The sequence below is a fragment of the Artemia sp. Qi Xiang Cuo genome, chromosome 3, assembly GCF_049724085.1.
Source record: "Artemia sp. Qi Xiang Cuo chromosome 3, ASM4972408v1, whole genome shotgun sequence".
In the NCBI taxonomy this organism is placed as follows: Eukaryota; Metazoa; Arthropoda; class Branchiopoda; order Anostraca; family Artemiidae; genus Artemia; species Artemia sp. Qi Xiang Cuo.
In genome coordinates, this window is record NC_142796.1 from 46,947,641 (window position 1) to 46,971,345 (window position 23,705).

General features: G+C 34.3%; 1 protein-coding gene across 6 annotated transcripts in view; it reads left to right on the plus strand.

The window, feature by feature from the left end:
- The first annotated feature begins 6,420 nt into the window (after window positions 1-6,420).
- The window catches only part of LOC148954185 (nonsense-mediated mRNA decay factor SMG9), a 53,623-nt gene continuing 36,338 nt past the window's right edge, over window positions 6,421-23,705 (plus strand). The window contains exons 1-4 of one of the 6 annotated variants that reach the window (XM_089086960.1): window positions 6,463-6,489; window positions 6,831-6,891; window positions 16,884-17,227; window positions 21,637-21,811. In XM_089086960.1, coding sequence (XP_088943086.1) covers window positions 6,845-6,891; window positions 16,884-17,227; window positions 21,637-21,811 — 566 coding nt within the window. In that variant the 5' untranslated portion in view covers window positions 6,463-6,489; window positions 6,831-6,844. Of the gene's footprint in view, window positions 6,490-6,749; window positions 6,809-6,830; window positions 6,892-7,361; window positions 7,384-10,209; window positions 10,295-16,883; window positions 17,228-21,636; window positions 21,812-23,705 lie in introns of those variants that run through there. The other 5 variants (XM_089086963.1, XM_089086965.1, XM_089086961.1 and 2 more) reach the window with 5 other exon arrangements.

Genomic DNA, 23,705 nt, shown 5'->3' on the forward strand with positions numbered 1-23,705 from the left:
GAAAAAAGGGGGAAAGACCCCCTAAAAGTTATAGAACCTTAATGAAAATCACACCATCATATTCAGCGTATCAGAGAATCCTACTGTAGAGGTTTCAAGCTCCTATCTAAAAAAATGTGGAATTGTCCATTTTCTGCCAGAAGAAATAGGCCTCTTCTCATGCTAATTTTTTTCCCAATGTCACCCGATCAAAATTTTGAGTGAGCCATTTTGTTCAGCTTGGTCGAAAATTGCTTAAAAATGTCTTTTAGGATGGCTCAATAGATTAAAGACCCCAGGGGGACGGCTGAAGTCTATGAACTTTTCCCAATGTTAACACATAGTATTGGTTATTGGGACCCGGCTCAATGGCAACCAAAACTCTAGAAAACGGTATTTTGATACAAATAGATACATCAAAAGAATCGAATTTAAATGCTGATTTCAAATATATAAGTTTCATCAAGTTTAATATTACCCATCAAAAGTCACGCGTCTGAGAAAATTTGACTGATTTTAGAAAAAAGGGGGAAAGACCCCCTAAAATTTATAGAACCTTAATGAAAAGCACACCATCATATTCCGCGTATCAGAGAACCCTACTGTAGAGGTTTCAAGCTCTTATCAACAAAAATGTGGAATTTTGTATTTTTTGCCAGAAGATAGATCACGGGTGCTTGTTTATTTTTTTTTATTTTTTTCCAGGGGTGATCGTATCGAACCAGTGGCCCTAGAATATCGTGGGAGGGCTCATTGGAATGAAAATTAAAAGTTCTAGTGCCCTTTTTAAGTGACCAAAAAAATGGAGGGCAACTAGGCCCCCTCCCACGCTCATTGTTTTCCCAAAGTCACCTGATCAGAATTTTGAGATAGTCATTTTGTTCAGCATGTTTGAAAATATTATAAGTATGTCTTTTAGGATGACTTAGTCCCCCGAAGTTCCCGGGAGGAGGGCTGAAAGTTATGAACTTTACCCAATGTATACAGTACAGACGTTTTCAGGGGAGATTTTTCCTGGTAGTGGGGGGGGGGGGGTCGGGCAGGGACGTACGCAGGGCGGGCCTCCGGGCCCGGTCCCCCCTGAAATCTCACCATTTTTTTCATTTTCCCATAATTTTCTGATTTTTCTCACAGAATAATGGGTTTGAATGATTTGCCCCCCCTCCGAAACAAATTGCCCCCCCCGAAACAAATTCCTGCGTACGTGCCTAGGGTCGGGGGTTATGTAGGAGGTTCTTTCCATGAAGGAAGTTTTCATGGGGGAAGGGACATTGCTATGACGCCGGACTTCCCAGCATTATTTAAAAAAAGATCAGAAATTAAATATAAAAAACAAGTTTTTCAACTGCAACAGCAGCAACATCAAAACTTTAAACGAACAGAAAACAGTACGTATATGATCGGGTTCATCCCCTACTCAATACCTCACTCTTTAAGCCAGAGATTTTTAGTACTTTCATAAGAGCTATTTATTCTAATTACTGGCCTTTGTGATTAAGCGGTCATTTTTAAAGAATTGGAACAAAATTCGAACTTTCGCTTAAAGAGCGAGGTATTGACTAGGGGGCAAACCCCCTAATATACGTATTAAAAATATATGAATATAGAAGTTCGTTACGTAAGTTAATTCGTAAGTTACGTATATTTATTACTAATAAAACGTTCGTAAATAAAATGAAACAAGTTTCGAGAAAGCCATTTACCAAATAAAAGTAAATTAATATGAAAATTTTGTTTTAATTATTCATGTACAGTGAGCCAAGATCAAAACCTGCATTTATTCAAAAACGTTCAAAAATTAAATAAAAAAAATAGTTTTTTTAACTGAAAGTAAGGAGCGATATTAAAACATAAAACGAACAGAAATTAACGCCTTGCTCTCCTCAACGCCTTGCTCTTTACGCTAAAGTTTGACTTTCTCACAACCCTATTTTTTTAAACAATAAAAAACTTTAGCGTAAAGAGCAAGGTGTTGAGGAGGGGACAGCCCCTTTCATTTACGGAATAATTTCTGTTCGTTTTAAGTTTTAATATCGCTCCTTACTTTCAGTTAAAAAAAACTTGTTTTTTTTATTTAATAATATAAGAGGTCTCTAACTCAGTACAAAAACAAGTTAAGTCTTGACTCGTAAAAAAGTGAAATCAAAGTTGTGGATTGATTCATTACAAAGGAAGCTGAATCTTCACTCTGTGCGAAACAAGAATATCATCAATTCTATTAAACTAAATTACTGACGGGATTATGGTATAAGCCTTGAAAAAAAAGATGACATTGTTGTCATTTCAGCACAAGAAACTATTGCGGACATTGAATAAGCGGAAAATGGTATTTCAATAGTAGAATATTCCCAGAAAGAACTAAATATGATACTGCAAGCAGCAAATTTAGTGAGTAAGAAAGGTCTTACGCTTATTATTCCCAAGGCCAAGTTTCTTTAAACAAAAATCTGGGGTCATGGAAAAATGTTAGAGATGGAGCTCAATATGAGATACAAAGTGAGATTAACAAAGATTGTTCTCCGTTTGTTCAGATCTGAAAAAAATATTATGGATTAAAAGGGAAATCTAGGCTCGTGACTAGACTCGTGATCTACTTGGCAGAAATGTCGTTTTTTTTACATTAATATAAAACCTAGTCTCTCAAGACACAGAAAATAGGTCAGATTGATATTTTTGACCAAAGATTTCTTTGGTTCATTTGCAGCACGACACTGTGACAAAGAATAGGTAACCAATGACTCATGCAAATATGGTACCATATGCTAAGATTCGATTATAGTCCAGAAAGGCCGTCTCATTTTGCCAGGCTTTGGAATGAGGCACTTGGAAGGGATCCTGGTACACCAGACACTGCAAGCTACCACTTCTTGTGCATGAAAAAGAAGATGAGTAGAATCCTTATAGACTCATTTATACAAAAATAGACTCGTATGTAAAAGTTCTGAATTATGGTTATTTAACCAAGTTTCAGTCAGTCCAATTGTCTGAAAAATGGATAAATCGGAAATTTCATTTATAAAATCTAAACTTGAATTCAATCCTTGGCAATTCAAATGGAACACATTAAGTCTATCCGAAACATTACTACATGCCATCTGCATTTGGTTTACGAATAAATATTTAGAATCTTCACACTCCAACCTATAATAGCCCCCAGGCCTACCACTTCCATCAAAAATTTTATTATGCCTTTTTTCAAAATTTAACTTATTATTTTCCAGCTCCAATACATTAATTTGTCCTGGAGGAGACTCCAATCTTTCATCCAACATCAAAACCAAATAGACAAATTTGAGTACGACTCCACAGGGGACACAATTCAATACATTCTAAATGTAAGTTTATTACATGCTGCCCAATAACAATAATAATACCAATAATAATAATGAGATAAAAAATAACAACAGTAGAAGAAGAATAAAGAACTATTAAAAAAAAACAAAAAAACAACAATGACTCAATGCGGTACACCATGCGTATTGGGTGCCTTATCATATATTTACTTTTTTTACGCTACAAACAATCAACCATGAACAATATGAACCATCAGCTATGAACTCCTTCAATTTCCCGCCAAAATTTCTTTTTATCACTAATTAATCACCAGCTACTCCTTAATCAATGGGAACACGAATTCGAAAAACTATTTTTCCTCGTATGCTTCACTAGTTGCCGCTATGTTGGTTAAGAAATGAATGATTATTCGGTGCATAATCAAGTTCAGGAATCAAATCGTTCGGTGAATATTTAGCACGTGTCCCATTGGGGCAATTGAAAAGTAACACAGGCGGAAAAGTTTTCGAGATCAAAGCGTCTATTCCTAATTTGCGTACTTTCACCCTTTTAACCAGCAAAACATTTCTTGCTTTGTGAACTTCAGCTGGGACATCAACACTGAGGTACATATCACGGAACGACGACACTGCTTTACCTTTTAATTTCTTGGTATTTTTCAAAATATAAATTTTCGATTTTTTATCAGATACTTCAACACGAATAAATTTCTGTTGCTAACTCACTTGGGTTACCTTGAATGGTGGGACAGAAGCCATTTCAAGTCCTTCCGTAAGAATGCTTTTGAAGATATCCTTCGCATTTTGTTCAGATTCACAAGAGATATTCCATACAATAATTTTCTTTTCCAGTTTATCAAACTCCAGCCTGGCCAATCTCTTACTCAAGTTATTTGATTCTTTACTCCAAGCTATACAATCATCAGCAATTACTTTTACTTGATTCTTTGACTTGCTCAAGCTGCCTTACTCGCTCATCATTTTCAGTCAGCTGTCTTGCAAATCCTGCATGTGATATCTCCAAATTTGCCTCTTTATCTTCAATTCCCTTAATCCTATTTTCTAAAGAGTCTAGCTTTTTTCCATTTTCTGTTACCAAACTGATAACAGTATTTAGACTCTCCGCAACTGCTGAAATCGTGAATTTATTGTAGAATCAGTGCTACTAGCAGTAACGTTAAGATCATATTCACCTTCTCCCCTCTGAGGGTTTTCTGTATCATCTCCAGTATTACGAGGTTGCTTTCTTTTACGTCCCATGATTATTTCCAGACAACAAAATTAAATATCTGCTTACCTCATTAAGGACCAATTATTTATTCACGTGGGTCCGTCACGTGAAATTTGCTAAGCCACCGTTAATTTGGGCACGGCTAACACCCCTCTTCATAAAAACCGCTCCAAATAATCCAAATTTGAAATAGAAAAAAAAAAAAAATCCGAAGTGCCACTTAGAAAATCATAAATCCACTCGTCATAAACACTAGGAGCTCCAAGCAAGGGCTTAATCAATCAAACGCTTAGTCGCAATCAATAAGTTAACAGCAGGAATTCTGCACATGTGAAATTCCAAGTTCGAATAAATTCCAATAGCTTTCACAATGTAATTTGAATTCCGTCAACCTATAATCCTTAGTTTCCGTTATATATTTAATCTGCTTTAGATGTTCACCTGCTAGCAAAAATTTGTTTGGACGGCGGAAACAGAATTGTTAGCTAACAGAAATAGTTAGCTAACAATTCGCAGAAACATGATATTGGGCAGGAAATTCAAAGAAAAATTCTGACCAAGATAGTGTTGCTGTGAGTTTATCTGAGCTTGATAATACCCAACTGATACCAAAGCTTTGAAATTCAATTAATAGAATATTTCAAAGCGTTCATTTCTTATAGAAAAAAAAATATAACTATTAATGCCAGCAAGTGAAACAGACACAAAACATTTTATTATTTGGCAAAGTACATTGAATTTAGGCAAAAATTAAAATACCAGTGCTTAAGCTTTCCTAAATTAACTGTTTAGTGCATTTACATAAATTATCCCATGAATGGAGGAAGTGGATCAACCTAGTAAAAAATATAATTTGATTGCTTAAGTGAAATCGTTAGATTTTTGATCATATCAAATTGCTATGACTACGTGACAATCTCGTTGTTTTTCTATTTTTTTAAACGGAAGAATTTATTTTTTTTTTTCAATGAGATTACCAGAAAAGATATTTCTAATAAACTAAAAGGGGAAAGGAAAAAAAATAGCAGTAGTCCTCGATTCTCTATCAATATTGGGGGTTTTTCCGCCATCCAATTGTTAGCTAACAATGTTAGCTAACAAAAATTTGTTTGGACGGCGGAAACAGAATTGTTAGCTAACAGAAATAGTTAGCTAACAATTCGCAGAAACATGATATTGGGGGAGGAAATTCAAAGAAAAATTCTGACCAAGATAGTGTTGCAGTGAGTTTATCTGAGCTTGATAATACCCAACTGATACCAAAGCTTTGAAATTCAATTAATATAATATTTCAAAGCATTCATTTCTTATAGAAAAAAAATATAACTATTAATGCCAGCAAGTGAAACAGACACAAAACATTTTATTATTTGGCAAAGTACATTGAATTTAGGCGAAAATTTAAATACCAGGGCTTAAGCTTTCTGAAAGTTACTGTTTAGTGCATTTACATAAATTATCCCATGAATGGAGGAAGTGGATCAACCTATTAAAAAATATAATTTGATTGATTAAGTGAAATCGTTAGATTTTTGATAATATCAAATTGCTTTTACTACGTGACAATCTCGTTGTTTTTCTATTTTTTCAAAGTAATAATCGATTTTTTTTTTAAATGAGATTAACAGAAAAGATATTTCTAATAAAATAAAATGGGAAAGGAAAAAAAATAGCAGTAGTCCTCGATTCTCTATAAATATTGTAAGCATAAAAAGTACCCATCTTGCTTATTTTTGAATATTTTGCTTTAAATTCCCCAACAATTTTCTTCAACAAGCAATATATTTGTTAGAGAAATCTTTTAACAATGTTAGCTAACAATTTTTAGTTGGACGGCGGAAAAACGATTGTTTGGAAAAATGTTAGCTAACAGTTTTCTGTTGGACGGGGAAAAAACCCCTTAGGTTGAAAAGACTGTTAATTCATATTATTGACTTAAAATTATAAAGTCAATAAAATTATAAAGTTATAATTTCATATTATAAAGTAAACATACCACTCGATACCTTTTTTTATGCTCTTTCCAAATATAGGCTAATAGACCTAGGCTAATCATTTTTGTCAGAAATGAATTTTACCCCCCACCCCTATACATACCAATTCAGGATATATATTTTCCAATTAGGGGGTGGGGGTAAATTTTATTTCTGATGTAAATGAGAGGTAAGTTTAAACTTTCCCAACACCCCCAATGTGCAAATATATAGCTTACCCTGAATTGGTATATATAGGGGTGGGGCTAAAGTTCATTTCCAACAAAAATGATTATTATATTTGGAAAGAGCATAAAAAAAGGTATTGATTGGTATGTTAACTTAATTCATAAGTCAATAGGTCTAATATGAACAACAAAAAGTTTACCAAAAGAGGTATTTGCTATAGAATTGGGTAAATATATACCAAATCATATTACTGAGTTAGGAATAAAGTGAATACACCATTTGATGCCTTTCTTATGCTGATTACAAATATATTAATAATTTCTATTGGAAATGAATTTCAGCCCCACCCCCCTATATATGCCAATTCAGGGTATATATTTCTACATTAGGGGGGTGGTGGGGCAAATTCTGTTTCTGATGTAAATGGGAGGTAATTTTAAACTTAACCTTCACCCCCCCCCCCGAATGTAGAAATATAGGCTATACCCTGAATTGGCATTTATAGGGGGGGGGGGGGGCTAAAATTCATTTCCAATAGAAATGATTATTATATTTGTAATCAGCATAAAAAAAGGCATCAAATGGTTTATTCACTTTATTCCTAACTCAATAATATGATTTGGTATAGGCTATATTTACCCAAAATTGTTGAGCTAAATGTTTGAAACTATTGAACTGATCTCTAGGCTGGACTTAGCCCAAAATAAGAAAAACAAAGGTAGGATTAATAAGGACAATCTTAGGGCAAAATTCTATTTTAGCTACTTTTGGCTAGGCTATCTTGGAAAGGGGCTAGGTTAGGAAAATGAAATTTTCAGGGATGGATCTACAAACTAAATCATGTCATGGAAAAGTACTTTGAAGTATTGGTAAATTTCTAGGTGGCCCTATAATTTAGCTAGGATAAAAGTGGAAACATTATTTAATGCCTTTTTTCATGCTCTCATAATTCAATAATTGCTTCTGGGGGTAGTTGCATATTGAGCCCTTAAAGGGGCCCCAAAAGTGTTTCATTTTTGTATCCACACAAAGAAATTGTAGCCTAACCCACAAAATACTTGATATTGAATTCAAACCATTTTCCTACCATTTCAAGTTTTTCAAATGCCATTAACAAAGATAGTGCTGAATTTTGCAATTCAAAACTTTGCTCTCAACAATTCAGGGTATGTATTTGCACATTAGGGAGGGGGTAAAGTTCATGTTAAATTTGTAGCGGGCCAAATAATTTACTACAACTACTACTAACAACTCACTGCAGCACCAAGCTGCCTGAGGCCACCACAGCTACACATGCTCCTCCTCCACCCCAATCTATTCAAAGCCTCCCTTTTTACACATACCCATGAAGTTCCTATTTCCTTTAAATCTTTCTTTATGACATCCTCCCACTCCAGACAAGGACAACCTGTTCTCCGTTTAGCCCTAGACTGTTGGCCAAAAAGAACAATCTTTGGTAATCTGTCATCCTTCATCCACACAATGTGCCCTAGCCACCTCAACCTTTCTTTCATTTTAGCCCTAGAGAGTGGTATTGAACCACATTTTTTGTATAGCCTATTGTATGAAATATGGTCAGTCCGCTGGGTACCCAGAACAATCCTTTAGCAATTTCTCTGGAAAATATCTAGCAAATCTTCATCCGCTGTTGGGAAAGCATCCATGCCTCAAATCCAGATTTGTCCACTGACATCGATGTAGATTTTACCACTCTAGTATTGATTCGAATACTGGTATCCTTATCTTTCCAAACTTTTTTAACTGTGAAAAAACATCCTGAACCTTTGATATTCTACTTATAAAATCCTCACTGCTCCCACAATCCTTAACAATAATACTACCAAGGTAAGTGAAGCTGCCCACCTAATCAAACTTTTCATTACCCAACATCTCCTTTTCATCTTCACTTATTCCTAGCCTTAGTGACATAGTCTTCTTAACATTAATTTTCAAGCCTATTCCTGAACTTGCAAAACCTCTAAAACTTCATTCATTTTTATAACAGTTTCTCTTACGAGGCTTAAATCTTCAACACAATCTAAGTCAAGAAGACTTTTTCCTCCCCTTTAATTCGATGGTCCCCCATTTCCTATTCTGTGCTCCTTAAGACAAAATACATTAAAATAACCCACATAAAGGGGAATAGAACACAACCCATATAATTTAGCTAGGATGAAAGTGAAAACATCATCTAATGCTTTTTTTATGCTCTTTCATAATTAATATAAAATGCCTTTGGGGCCTCTTTAAGGGCTCAAGATACAATTAGCCCCAGAAGTGATTATTGAATTATGAAAGAGCATAAAAAAGGTATCAAATGATGTTTTCACTTTCATCCTAGCTAAATTATAGGGCCACCTAGAAATTTATTGGAGTATCTCCCATCACTCCTTCTCCCTCTAGAGGGTAGTGACCTTTAATGACCTTTGAACATTTTTGTGCTATGAAAATGAAACCTTGCAAAAGAGATCTTCTGCTTAAATGTTATACAAGAAAATTGTTATTAGCTTCACAACTTTACTCAATCCCAATTTATGAGGTTTCAAAGATCTGCAAATACATTTCCTAAATTAAGGAAAAACCCACTGATATGACTTTAAATTCTTCTCAAATAACAGGAATTGTATTCTCAGAACTGAAACCAGAGAAAAAGAAACTGATAACTGAAAAGTAAGGCAAAATATTGTTTTGTCAAAATTTCAATAGGTATAGATAGACCTCTCAAGCAGGCAAATTTTTAAGACTTAGAAATCAGAAGAGGGTTAACATGGAAGCTTAGCAATACCTTCCCAGAGTATGTTTTTGACCCTGGATTCATTACTGAAAGTTTCATTTTCCTAACCTAACCCCTTTCCAATATACCAAAAAGTAGCTAAACTAGAATTTTACTGCTATAATAAGATTTTAGACCAGCTACTTTTGGCTGTCTTGGAAAGGGGTTATGTTAGGAAAATGATACTTTCAGTAATGAATCCAGGGCTATAAACATATTCTGGGAAGATATTGCCAAGCTACTATGTTAGCCCTCTTCTAATTTCTAGGTCTTAGAGATTGGCCTACTTGACATGTCTATCCCTATTAGAAATTTAACAAAATAATATTATATCTTAATTTTCACTTTATTTTTCTCTGGTTTTAGTTTTGAAAACACAATTCTTGTTATTTGAGCTGAATGTTGGTATTTGTCTGTTATATAAAACACACTTGAGAAGTGAAGTTTGGTGACAATAAAATATGATGAAAATAGAATACTTTATGAGCAAAATTGTGAAGGTTATTTGTGAATTATTAAATTGGGAGCTTTGGTGTTGGTTGACCATCACAAAGACAAGTTTATTATTTATGTGATTCTTGACCTAGTTCATTTTAGTTCATTATTAACACAATTCTTTAGGACACTGGTTAGTTTGCTTTGACTAATAATAGAGTTATAGTGTCTCACCATCAATGTTCAAGAATCATTTCAGATTGTTGGAAGGGCTAAAACACAACTGAGCTGGAACAAGTAGGTTTCACTCATTTGAAAGTGAACTACAAAAGTAATATTGTTGAACCAGAAACCAGCAACTCAATGCAAAAAGTAGAGAGAATATGGGGTTCTGCAAAGTAGAGGAACAAACAGCACCAAGGTACATCCCACCATCATTTACATTCATACTTAGTAGAGTACATGTGGTAGGCAGCAGTAAAGGCAGAAGGCCAAGTTCATTTTAATGTAATTCTTGAGGACATCTCTGCATTCTGGTAGCATATTTCCAATTTGTTTAGGTTACATATTTAGTATATGCTATGCTTTACCCCTGCCCCCTAATGTGCAAATATATAGCCCAAATTTGTTAAACTATTATATTTTCATCATAATTTTGTTTTATTTCATTAGCATTCACCAAGCTTCACTTCTCAAGTGTGTTTTGTATAATAGACAAGTACCCAAATTTTAACCAATATCAATGTTTTTTTCTTTCTAAATTTAGGAAATTTATTTGCAGATCTGACCCCATAAATTGGGATTGAACAAAATTATGAAGCTGAAAACACTTTTCTTGTGCTTCATTTAAGCAGATGATCTATTTTTCAAGGTTTCACTTTTATAACACAAATATTTTTAAAGGTCATTAAAGGCCAGTGTTCTTTAGAGAGAGAAGGAGTAGAGGTAGGTACTTCAAAATATCTTCCCAGGACATACTCTGATCTGTAGATCCATCCCTGAAAGGTTCATTTTCCTAACATAACCCCTTTCCAAGATAACAAAAAGTAGATTACAGTAGCCTATCTAGAATTTCACCCAAGCTACTTTTTGTTATCTTGGAAAGAGGTAAGCTGAATAAAATGAAACTTTCAGGGATGGATGTACAGACTTGCACTGAATTCTCCTTAAGTCACTCTTCTTCAGAATTAATTTAATAGTTTGTAAAAATAAAAATAAAAATAGAAAATTCATTGCATAGGTGAAAAATCAGTATTCAGTTAGTTGAATCTTAGTTTAGAAATTCAACTAATTTTGGCTTGACAAAACCATCCCAAAGTAGATTTTACAAAATGGATCCATTCCAGAAAGTTTCATTCACCTAAGAAAATTGCTTTTCAAGATAGTAAGATGCCTTTAAACTAGAAATTTACCTTTATCTCATTCCTAGAAGTGCATTGCTTTGCTTACCCCCCTACCCTAATAGAGAAATATATAGCCCACTGTGTATGTTCCTGTGCTATATTTTATAGTACTGAGACTATTCTTTGTCATTTTTCAACAAATGCTAATCAATTTGTAGAAATAAAAGAGTGAAAATATCAAAAATATTTTCAAAACATAGTAATTGCTGCTGTCACAGCTGCATTCCACCCCCTCTATAATGGGGCTGGATATTTGTTTCCATTTTTTTCTAGTTTGGTATTATGAATCACATGCTGATGAGAAATAAGTAGAAAGACAGTAGAAAATCCTTAGAATCAACAAACTTTGTATCTGACCCCATTTAGGGGCTAGGATGCAATTGTGATGGCAGCAGTTTTTATATTTAGAAAGAGCATTTAATAGAGAATCTGATAGTAGGCCATGGTATATTTCTTTTTCTACCTTGACTCCTTTACTATTGAATCTTTTGGGAATAGGTTCAGAGCCAAAATTGTGTCCTTTGAATACATTTTCAAGCTCCTGTAGCTACTCCTTCCCTATTCTTAAAGCTTTGAATATTGTATAGAACACACATAGGCTTAATTTAACTTGAGAAAAAACCAATTTGTCTTTATTTGTTTTTATATGTCTATTAAATGCTTAGAAAATTGCATAGAAGACATATTTACGTAAGTAAAAAAACATAATAACATATATAATATAAAACAATAATATATTTTTTTATATAAAGTACATATAAAAGAAACGTTTTTCTTTAATTTTAGTTTGAGCCTACTTTTCTTTGACTTGAGGTTTGAAAGCCACTTATTGAATAATATGAGTAGAATTCCAAGTCACATTGTTTTTTTTTTCTAATTTAAGTTATATTTTTCTGTATTCTTTAAAAGCTTCTTAATCAAGAATTAACAAAGTTATGAGACTCTAAATGTTTTTTTGAGGTCATTTGTTATGTAGATTTGTTTCTAGAAATTTTACTTTTGTATCATTGGGCTGTGAACTAATTCCGGAAAGTTTCATTGACCTACCTCAACTACTTTTCAAGATAGTGAAAAGCCCATTATCTAGAACTTTACCAATATCATTAGCAAACCATTTACTGAAACCCCCAAATACTGGCAAAGGCTAGGTATTTTGCTTAGAAACACTTTGCCTTATTGTGGTATGTAGTACACCAACCAGATAGCATAGTGCTGGTAGGCCTATAATAAATAAAAACTTGCCAGAGCTGTGTTTGATTCTACCTTTATTTGTCAGTAGAAATGTTGACATTATCCACTAGTATTTGCACATATGACATTATCCATTATAGTACTTTCCGAAGCTGAGTTTTTCCAGCTTATTTTTATTATATATATTGATATTTAGGCAAAAAAATCAACAGAAAATGGATCAAATGTCTATAAAAACTGCCTATAAATACTGTCTAAAAAATATGAGTCAAATACTCAGATTTGTTGGTCTGTTGACAGGTTAAATGAAAGAATAAGGCTTGGGTACATTCCCTCTTTAAGATTTTTTTTTTCAAATTTAACACAATTTTAAAAAATTTTTCAAATGAGGACTTAGCAGACACTAGAAATGTCTAAAAAACTCTTCCTTTACAACTTATTTTTGCTGTATACCTAGTTCTTAAAATTTTAATCTCATACCATAAAGTTTGGCCAAGTTTGTTAAAGGCTAGATCTCTTTGGAGAAGGAAAAAGTGGAGGTAGATACTTCTAAAGATCTTCTCAGGGCCTAATTTAGATTTTGGGTCCATTCACAAAAGTTTCATTCACATAACTTGAGTACTTCCAAGGTGGCAAAAACAAAGGCTTATTTTTTGCTGCTAAAAACACTTCCCCTATGCTATGTCATCCTCCTCAGTCTAAGATCTAAGAGTTCATTGGCTTTATTCAAATATGCCTGAATTAAGATGATTCTGTTCAATAGCAAATTAAACAAAAGACTTTAATGATATCCACTGATCAGAGTAAAATAAACTTTAGTTTTCTAACAAAGTTACCTGAGAGGTAAGATCAGAGTCCTCAAATTTTCTTAAGAAAATTCTTTGCTTTCAAAAGATATAAGATCTTAGCACATTGATCAGCCAAAAACAGGCTTAATGTGAAATTTCATTGTCAATCAGTTCAGTGCTAAGGAGTATTACCAGTCCTGTTTTTACTTGTTAAAATCTTACTTCTCGGATTCTATGGTATTCTGCTCAGATTTTAATATTTTCCTTACTCCAAGTGCTAAAATATTTGAGCTCAGTCATCTCTGAGTGCGTTCAAGCATCCCTTATCTGACTTATCTGCTTCATATAAATTTCCCCAGAAGTAATCCATAAAAAATAACAACAAATACTTAGCTGGAAACTTTTCAATTGAAATTGGGCAAATCTCAACTTAGATTTGCCTGAGATTAGGCAAATCATATGTACTAAGCTGTAAATATAGCTTGTTTAAAATCCCCTGAAGATGTGCCACAGTTTACAATTACTGTCCCTTTTTTTTCTCTGCACAGAATACTACATATTTTCCTATATTTGAAGAGATTGAATTTTTTGTTGATATATGATGTCACCTATCATCAGTTATTCAGCATTTTCCATGGTTAGCAGGTTTAACTTATCTGACAACTAAACTAGGCTTTTTCAAGTACTAATCCTACTAACCTCTGATGTCATTTACGTCTCGTGAATTGTTAAGAATAAGTAATTGGGCTTTTAGGATAATTAATCTTGAATTCTTTAATGTACTGCCTGTCAAAAGTGCTTAAACTTAATTGTTTTGCCCCAAAAAAAGTCATCAAATAGGGGACTTGGATGGAGTCCTTAAACCACCAATCAGTGAAAAATGAACTAATGTTTTCCAAAAAAAAGAAAAAGGAAGTGGTAAGACCAGAAGATTCTGAAAATAGGATTGCAATCTTCCGATTCTCTTGACAAAAATCCTCCATTTAACTCAATCCCCATTCAACTCATCCATCACCAAACTCTTAGAAAACAAACTAAATCAAAATTGGACCTGTATGTCAGCTTATAATTTTGACTTGGTGCTATTATTTGAATGACTGAAATATTCTCATCCCTTATCTGTAAAAGTGCTTTATTTTTACAGATAAGGGACTTATTTTCATATTTGAGGTGTACAAGAAACAGAGGCGTTAATTCACAAAGATTTAGGAGAGGGACATGATGCATTTTTTAAAAATCAGGTGAGGGGGGGGCTCATTTGCTGTCTTTTTCATTTTTTTTCAATTAAAATATCCATTAAAGACATTTTCCTATGAGAAATCCTCCTCTCCCCAAAAAAAAGAAAAAAAAAAGAAATCTAGGAGGGAGCCCAAAAAATTCTAAGGGGAAAAATTTAGGGAGGCACCAGGCTCTTAAATAATTGTCAGATTTTGAGCCAATATTGACTTGGTAGACTCGCCTGTAAAGGATTTACTTAAAATGCAGACAAGTACTTGGCAGTGCTTAAATTTTGGAACTTGGCTATACTCAACTATTACATACCACCTCTGATCACTCTAGTGATCCCCAAATACGATTGGAGCTTGCTATATATTTTGACGTTCAAAATCTGACTAAAGCATAGAGAACCCAACAATATGTTTCAACCTCATTTAGAAATATCCACTAGAAAAATACTTGGTTGATCACTTCACCCTAATTAATTTATCACTGAATAAGTTTGAAGTAGACCCTCTCTTAGTAAATTTCATATATGTTTTCTTTAAAATAGATCCCAAGCAGTAAAATACAAAATATTCTCTCTGAACCCCTCCCTATTTGGCATGGAATTCCTCAAGGAACCCTGTTAGGACCCCACTTATGTGTAGCATTGATTAATGAAATTGATAAGATTTCCTCAAAGGTGTTAATATGTGGATAACCTGCTGATCCTTGAAGTATGTCATAGAACTATCAAAAATGACCCCATCCAAACCCGTGTTTTAGATAAAGCTAAGAATTTACATATGAAAGTAAATTCCCCTAAGTCAAACATAATGACAATAAACTTCTTAAAATCTACTCCTGTTTTCTTAGACCCTATCTCACCCAAAATGCTAATGAAACATATTAAACTCCTTTGTGTCACAAACTTCTAATAATCTTAAGTAGGACATGCATATTTAAAGAATTCTGGAGTTTCCAGACAAAGGAAAGTCAAAACTAAAATTTTTTAAAGTGGATTAAACTAGTTGATTAACTTTGAAATGGCTAAATGTTGAAAATACTTTCCCTGTGAACAACAAAGAAATCTTTTCTGGCCATTAAAGCTGAGAGAAAATGGGCCATTTCAGATGGCGTTTATAGAGAAACCTATATCACACATTATTTTATAGAGACCTAGGTCATACGATTACACTCCATATGATTATCCGATTTTGTCCCTATACTTGAGGCAATTTTTCAGTTTTTTGCTTCCACTATCTGAATAGTATTTTACACATTTATACATTTAAAAAGTTAAGAGAAACAAAGAAATTAAGTAAAAAGAATAGGCATGTCGAATCCACCAGGATCCCACAAATTTTTCACAAGTATTTCGGCACGTTTCGAGTTGGGCTCTACCTTACATTGAAAACAGGTAATTGTTCGTTCTGTCAAATTTGTAGCTGAAAACGCTCCAATTTCAGAAAATCAGAATGTTGTGCCCTTTTCTGATAAAACTTCTAACTTCTGATCAAACGGTTAGATTCGTAGATATTTTCTCTACATACTGAAACCCTTTTCAAGCCAAAAGTCTTTCAATTAAGCCTTCTGGAGTAGAAAGAGTGTTTTTTTTTTTTTACAAAAACTGTCGAATCATTAGTACCTTTACCCTAGTAGAGTCAAAGGACCTTTAGGCTCCCTAAAGATTGGAGCTAGAATACACAAGAGGAATGCCTCCTCCGTCTCTTCAGAAATTTTAATATCACAAAACTTGTCATCATGAAATTACTATAAATTATAGCCTTTTGTGATAAAATATTGTTTTTTTTTCTTTTCATTTTACAGGAACTTGTTTTCGTTTTGCTTTATATGTCTCAAAAATGAAATGCACTTTGTCTCCCATTTATGCACAGTTTTTATTAGATTGTGCCTAACAAAGGCAAAATTAATTCAATTAGAATGAAGTTCTAGAAATTCTACCTTACACAAAGGTGTATCCAGGATTTTTGTTTGGGGGGGGGGGGGGAGGATTAACCAAAGTAAAGTGAGTTAATAAAAATTAAAATAGAATAATTTGATTGTATTTTTTGAAGTCTGGCCACCTTGCTGTTCTTAACCCTCGGATTTATGGCCCAAACTTAGGATTCACGAATCTGTGGATATGTAACATCATATATATGCACCTGTTTGTGCCTTTATACTAAGAAACAATGATTTAAATCTTAGGGCTTGTTCAAAATAAATTTTCTGAAAGATTCATTGTGGAATGGGGGGAAGACTAATCTGTATTAATACTATATAAGCATCTGATTTACAGTTGAAGTTTTTTTTTGTAGCATTTTTGGATCTTATTAACACTAAAGTCCCTTCATAAATAATGTTCCTAATATATTTTGCTGCACAGTATTGGATTATGACAATTGAAGATAGATTTATGTTACAGCTTTTCAGGATTGGTAATGTCTAGAAACCCAGGTAGAAGACCGCGAGGAGACGGAGAAAAGTCAAGGGAAAGATCCTATTCATCATATTATGATGATTCTCCATCAAAGGCCTCAGCCCCCACTATCAAGCCTATGTTGCTCCAGAGAAGACCTACTGGTTATGAACACAAGACCTTGTTCTCCAGTGAGGAAACCCAAGTTTTTGAGAGTGTGTCAACCTCCCGAAAAGCGTCTCTGCCAAGAGAAGCTGAGCAAAAAGAAGCAAACCACTTTGAGAAGCCAGTCAAAATACAAACTTCACAGGTTCATGTAGCAGAGCTTGAAAGCAGTGAGGAAAGCCAAGGTAAATATGTCAGCCTTGCCATACTTTTGATCCCATCCAGCCTCTGTGGCTGTATTGAGCTTCTTCTCTTCTCACTAATTAATTAATATGGCGACAGCACTTGGCTCTGTACTGTTTTTTTTTCTTGTACACGTTGAATTTCATTCTATAATTTTCAGCTAAACTGCATCCATGTTTGGGTTTTTTAATTTCCTCATATTGGGTAGAGCTTGGAAGCAGCAAAGAAAGCCTTTTATTTCAGCTTTTATGTACTTTTAACCGTTTCGCTAGAGTTTGGAAGTAGTGAAGGAAGCCAAGGTAAATCTTAAGTCTTTTGATACTTTTGTCATATCCTTTATAAATTTGGTGAACTGGTGTTGAAATTCCAAAAACTGTCACTTTGACAGGGGAAGTAACAAGCCGTTTCTTTTGGCTCTATTACCAATGTTGTCACTGTTTAGGTGCTATTTCTTTGTATGGTGGCTATTAACTGCACTAGAAGATACTATTTTAGGGGGTCTAAAAAAAGAATATGTACAGCAGGATTACAGCATTTGGATTTGCTCCTATTAGTTCATGCAGAAAATGGCTTGCCACTTGACGCCTTAGGGAATTCCACCTCAGAACATCTTCTAGCTCTTCCAGCTTCAAGGTCAGATCTGTTTTTGCAGAAAAGATTGGGTTTTCTACAAAATCGCAGTCATTTGATATTATTTTTTCTGCATTATATTGTTGATTGACTGTCGAATTTGGCTCATTTGTTTTTCACGCCAGGAAACAAGCGGTGGTAAAGTTCTACTCTGAATCAGTATTGACCTTGTAGCCTTATAAACCTTGAGGTTCTTATAACTTCTTTGATGTCTTACATTTCATTGAATCGAAAGGAATCCAGTCTTGTCAACTTCTTCGTTTAAGTCCCAATACATAAGATTTTTGCAAGAAAGTTTCTTTGAATAACATTGGGGGTTCCCTATGTTACCTTTCCTCATAACCTATGAGGATTTTCAGACAATGCCTAATTTTTCGTACAATATACATAAAACCATAGGTGCATGCAGGCCTGAAATTTATGGAAAGAAAAGAGTATTTTACTTAGATGTTGTGATCAAATGCCTCAAAATATGCATTTTATGTCCCATATCTTCGATTTTTTTTGGATAGCCTCCTTTCCAATAACCTTGCGTGAATGACATTCAACCATGTGGAGAAAACTTGAAAAATAAAATTAAGTTTTTGAAAATGGGCTTTCCAGTATTGGTTTTGGGACTGACCACTTGGGGAATCTTTTCTACAAACAGATCTGACCTTGAGGCTGGAAGAGCTAAAAGATGTTTTGGGGTGGAATTGACTATCCCGTCAAGTATGTTTTTCTACCCCAATGCTTGAGATTTTTTTTCAGACGGTTCCTTTGAATAATATTTGAGGAAACTCCCTTCATTACCTCCCCTCATAACTTGTGACGAGTTTGCAGACAACTTACGAAAAAGACAGTAGAACAGTAGTATTTGCATTAGGTTTCAATGTCATGCTTGAGAAATATGTTTACTGATGATAGTAGAACAACAGTATTTGTATTGGGTTTCATTGTCATGCTTGAGGAATATCTTTACTGATGATTTATCATCAGTAAAGCGCTGCTAGCTAAGCGTTGCTAGTGCGTAAACGTCTACCTCTGAAGGATAGGAGGGTGATCCTAAGATTTTCCTGAAAAGGGCTGTCACATAACACGGAAAGGTTCGTGCGCAGAGAGAGGAAGGTTGCTGGTCCCTGGCTCCCAGAATTATTATAATCTGTGAAACGTTTCTAATGATTTTCAAATAGTTTGCTTGTTTCTTTTAAGTGACTCAAATTTGACCCACCCCACGTTTCTGCCTTAGGAAATGTTTTAGTATTCCTGCCTGCTTTAAAGTTTTCTTGAGCGGATCATCTCTTCTAATCTTTGTTGTAATCCCCTTCCCCGTGTATATAAAATCCTCAGGGATTCAACCAAATAATTTGCTTAAATTTTTATATTAAATTTTGCTTATATAATTTAATTATGATAAATCATATGATTTTTAATAATTATGTAATGTAATTATACTAAATAATTTAATTAAATAATATTAGATTAGAAACAACTTGGGGCTGTGGAGAGGAAGCTAACTTAAATAGTACATTAGATTTTTAATTTATGACCAAAATCTTTAAAGACACTACAATTCATTACAGTTAAGTCTTGGGTGCAACGTTTTTTAAAATACTTTCAAATTCTTATTTTAAACGACCGTACTAACGGTATTATTTAACTTAGAGCGGCTGCCAACTTGGGTCAGTAGTCATAAGCAAAACAAAAAAGAAGGGAGAAACAGAAAAAATTGTTTTTTTTAGGAAATTTATCAAAAACTCTGCATCATGTTTTAGTTGAAATTGCATACCGAACGCACTTCCGTATGTATAAAAGAGCCGCCATCTTTGGCCAGTAGCCATGAGCAGAAAAAAAGAAGGGGAAATGCAGCATAGAAGTGGTGTTGGAATTTTTTTTTTTAATTTTAATGAATGTTTTCATTTGAAATACTACTGAAATTGCGCACTGAACGAACCCTTGTATGCTTAGAACGACTGTTAACTTGCGCCAGTACTTGTAAGTAAAAAAAAAAAAAAAAAAAAAAAAAAAAAAAAAAAAAACAAGTGAGAACACAGAAAATATTTCTTTTTTGAAAATTATCTTAGAAATTCTATAGAAAAACTTAAAAATTTTTAGTGAAAAATTTTTCTGCTGAACGGGCTTTCTTACATAAATGGCCACCACGTTGGGCCAGTTGTCATGGAAAAAAAAGAAGAGAAAACACAGAAAAGAAATAGCTATTGTTATTTTCTTGGAAAGTGAAGAGGAGCAATCCAACTTAACTGAACATTTAAGCCTAACATTCTGGACTACAAGGAACGTCAAATTATGAATTATAGCCCAACACAACAAGGCTAAAGGTGGGTCGGTGGGTCAAAATGTTTGACTTTGTTTTCCCCTGCAAAGTAAAAGCAAGAAAAAGGGGAAAAATTGCATTTCTAAGTCCACTGATCCCACTCAAATTTCAATATAGTTCTACTGGGCTTAAGAACACAACTTTTTCAGATCTAAATCTTCATCTTTTCTCACCTTTCTGCAAGCAAGAAACACAAGTATGCCTCCTTGATAGCCAAATTAGCAGAAAATTCAGCAAAATTAGCCTAAAATCCTATACTTTCCTACCTCTTCACAAACTAGAGATAGGTGTGCCTCCTTAGTTAGTTAATCACAGTAGAAAATATAGCCAATAAATTCATTATTTCGGCTCCCTTTAAGTAAAAGTCATTAGTGTGCCTCTTTAATAGCCCAAAAATAACAAAACTGACTTCAGAAGCTGAAATTACCTACTTTCATGTAGCCTACTGACGTAAGCGAGATGATGTATTGACAACCTACAAGCTGCTTCGTGACCAGGATATTCTCAAAGTTTACTCGTGATTCAGGTTTATTAAAATTGAACAACACCTCAAAAACGCATGGTCTCTGTGAAACTCTACAGGAAGCGTGCCTACACTAGTCGGGGAAACAATTTCTTCTCCAACCGATTTGTTTACCTCTGGAATACTCTCAGCCAGAAGACAGTCTTGTCTCCCAGTGTTGAAGCTTTAAAACCATCAGTTGGCAAGGATTGGTTCTGCAAGTACGTTCTAAGACCACACTGGCTCTAGATGATGCTTGGAAAAAAAACATAATTAGAAAAAGTAAGTAAACGAGGTTAATTTCAGCCAGTGGACCAGTAATTTCAGCCAGTGAAACGACAAACGCAGATATATTGGCAACGACCTCCGCCAATTCGTCTTCAGTGCTAAACACAAAAAACTAGCCTTTTGAAATAAACTCAACTCAAGTCGTCTTCAGTGCTAAACACAAAAAATAGCCTTTTGAAATAAACTCTTCTAACAGAATAGAAGAAACACTGAATCTTCTATTGGTGTAGTAAGCCAATGCGCACAACTTGGGATGTGTCTGATGACAAAGCCGTTCCTAGGGTTGGTGGTGCTCAGGAAAAAATCAATTACACTGCCCTGCCTCCGACTCAAATATAAGAAAAAGAAGTCGGATCGAAGTGCGAAAAATTTGATCAAAGTGGGCACCCCCCCCGCCGCGGTGCACCCCATTCACGGTGCCCGGGGCAACTGGCCCCTGCCGCCCCCGCCCCCCGTTCAACGGCACTCCACAGGAAGGCATCCACATGAATTCGTCCTTATCGCTGATAAGTGCGATTTAGGGTGAAAAAAAATGAAGGTAAAATAGCCTAAAACTCCATCCTTTCTCACCTTGCTGCAAGTAAGAGGCATACATGTGCCTCCTCAATAGCCAAAGTAGTCGATAAATTCGCATAAATTAGATAAACCCATGTATAATTCTTCTATTACTTTTTTAGGAATGAAAAAGGAACTACCCGTTAAGCTTTTGGATGAAATGCTTGTTTTCTCGAATAGTGTTTTGCAGTTTTTAAATGAGCAGTCAGAGTTTTTAGTCGTTGGTTGTATCGGAACACAAGGTGTTGGAAAGTCGCATATATTATCGTCTGTGTTTCAGCACGACAGAAAACGAAAGTAAGTTTCAGTTATTGTTGTCGTTATGTTTTTAGTTTAAACCCTAAATAAAAATATATACCAGTTCTACGCCAAGCTAAAGCTTTTTTTTTTATATATCATCCTTCTGATTTAAAAAACTAGTATTATTCTACTGAGTCGTCCTACAAATAATTAATTTATTAGAAAAAATAAACGCCTTTAACACGATAAAACATAAAACCGCGAATAGAGGAAGAAAACGAGGATTTATTTTTAATATGTGTTAAATTCGTTACATTTTGTAAACGTGTACTCATATTATTGATTTTTGACGTATTTCTGTTTCATGTTTTCGTATCTACTATTTCACTGTATCTATACCTACAATGTCTATAGATACTATACCTACAACTATATCTATACACGAATATAATCTGATATATTCGACTTTACCTATTATTATTTCTATTTTTTGCTGTTTCCTATCTATTATTTCACTGTTATATGTGTATTGTTTATTGTCTCCTACCTGCAATGAATTATCTGCCCTATGCTAGTGTATCTACTACTTTACCTATATACAACTACTCTTTGTTGCGTCATATCTACTATGAAATATCTACTATATATACTACTCTATAACTATATATCTACTGTTTGTTGTCTCTTGTCTATAATGATACTAATTTATATTTACCATATGAGGTATATTTCGTGGTATACAAATTGGTCAGAGTTGTAAATTACTCATGTAAAATATTCAGCCAGCACCTTTCCATAGACTTTAGTTCCTCCTGTACCTCCAGAAACACACAGGACGTCAGTGAGGAGCCTCCAATCGTCTCCGTCACATTACCTCTCTCCGGTGAGTCAAAAATCAAGCAATCAGAGTAACAATATTTGGCAAATATATGTTCAATACTGCTCAATTATTACAGGAGTGCCTTGACGTGGCGCCTATGTCAGTGTTCTACTCATATATACACTGCTCCGGCAGGGAGCTAGCAGAGCTAAGTCGGTGACATAAACCCCTCTTCCCCTCATAATGCTGATCATCAGGACTACCTACAGCAGTGAATTCCATGCCAGTATTACCTGAAAGAGCTTCGTTTGACGTTCTTTCACCATGTAGAAGGACCTTTCAGCTGAGGCTTTTTAGTTGCTATATCTAAAGTATAGCTGATAGTGAAAAAAGAAGGTGCCGTGAAGCCTGATGAAAAAAATAAAACAAAACAATCTCTGTAAATGAAGATTTTTTGAAAGTAGTGACAATTAAACCAATATATACAAATATTTCGCCTTTATAACTAATAACCGTTCTCAGCGAAATAGAAGAAAAGCTGATACCTAAAGAAGTCTGCATTGAAAACCACCAGAGAAAAATATTTTACAACTCGAAGGACTTCAAAATTCGAAGTCCTTCCCCACTCATACATAATGGGGACTGCTCGCTTGGCTTCAGGTACCGGCTGAATTTCCTCACGTGATTGATTTCAAAGCTGAAGATTTGTGGTTGGCTAGGAGTTACGGACACTTATCAAATATATGGGTAGGTTCTTTGGCTATATAAGCAATAACCTTCGTTAGTGCAGTAATTAAACACAGATAAATTGAGTGTTCATTGTAACATATAATTTGGTTTTTAATTTAAAACATATTTTTATTTGAGGTCGTCTGTTTTGAGTTATTTTTGTAGTTTTTGCATCGCTTTTCGTTTACTTTGCTGATAATTGTAATTGGTTATACAGCCAATACATTTGTATGTGGTGGTTTGTTTATAAACGCCTCAAAAAAAATCTCATTTATTGGAAATTTATTCAAAATTAACTTCTTCCAAAAAAAGAAGTTTTTCAAAGAAAAACAAAGAGCTAAATTAAATCTAAAGTAACAAAATGAAATTCTGAAGACCAGAAAGTCATCTGGGGTTTATTGC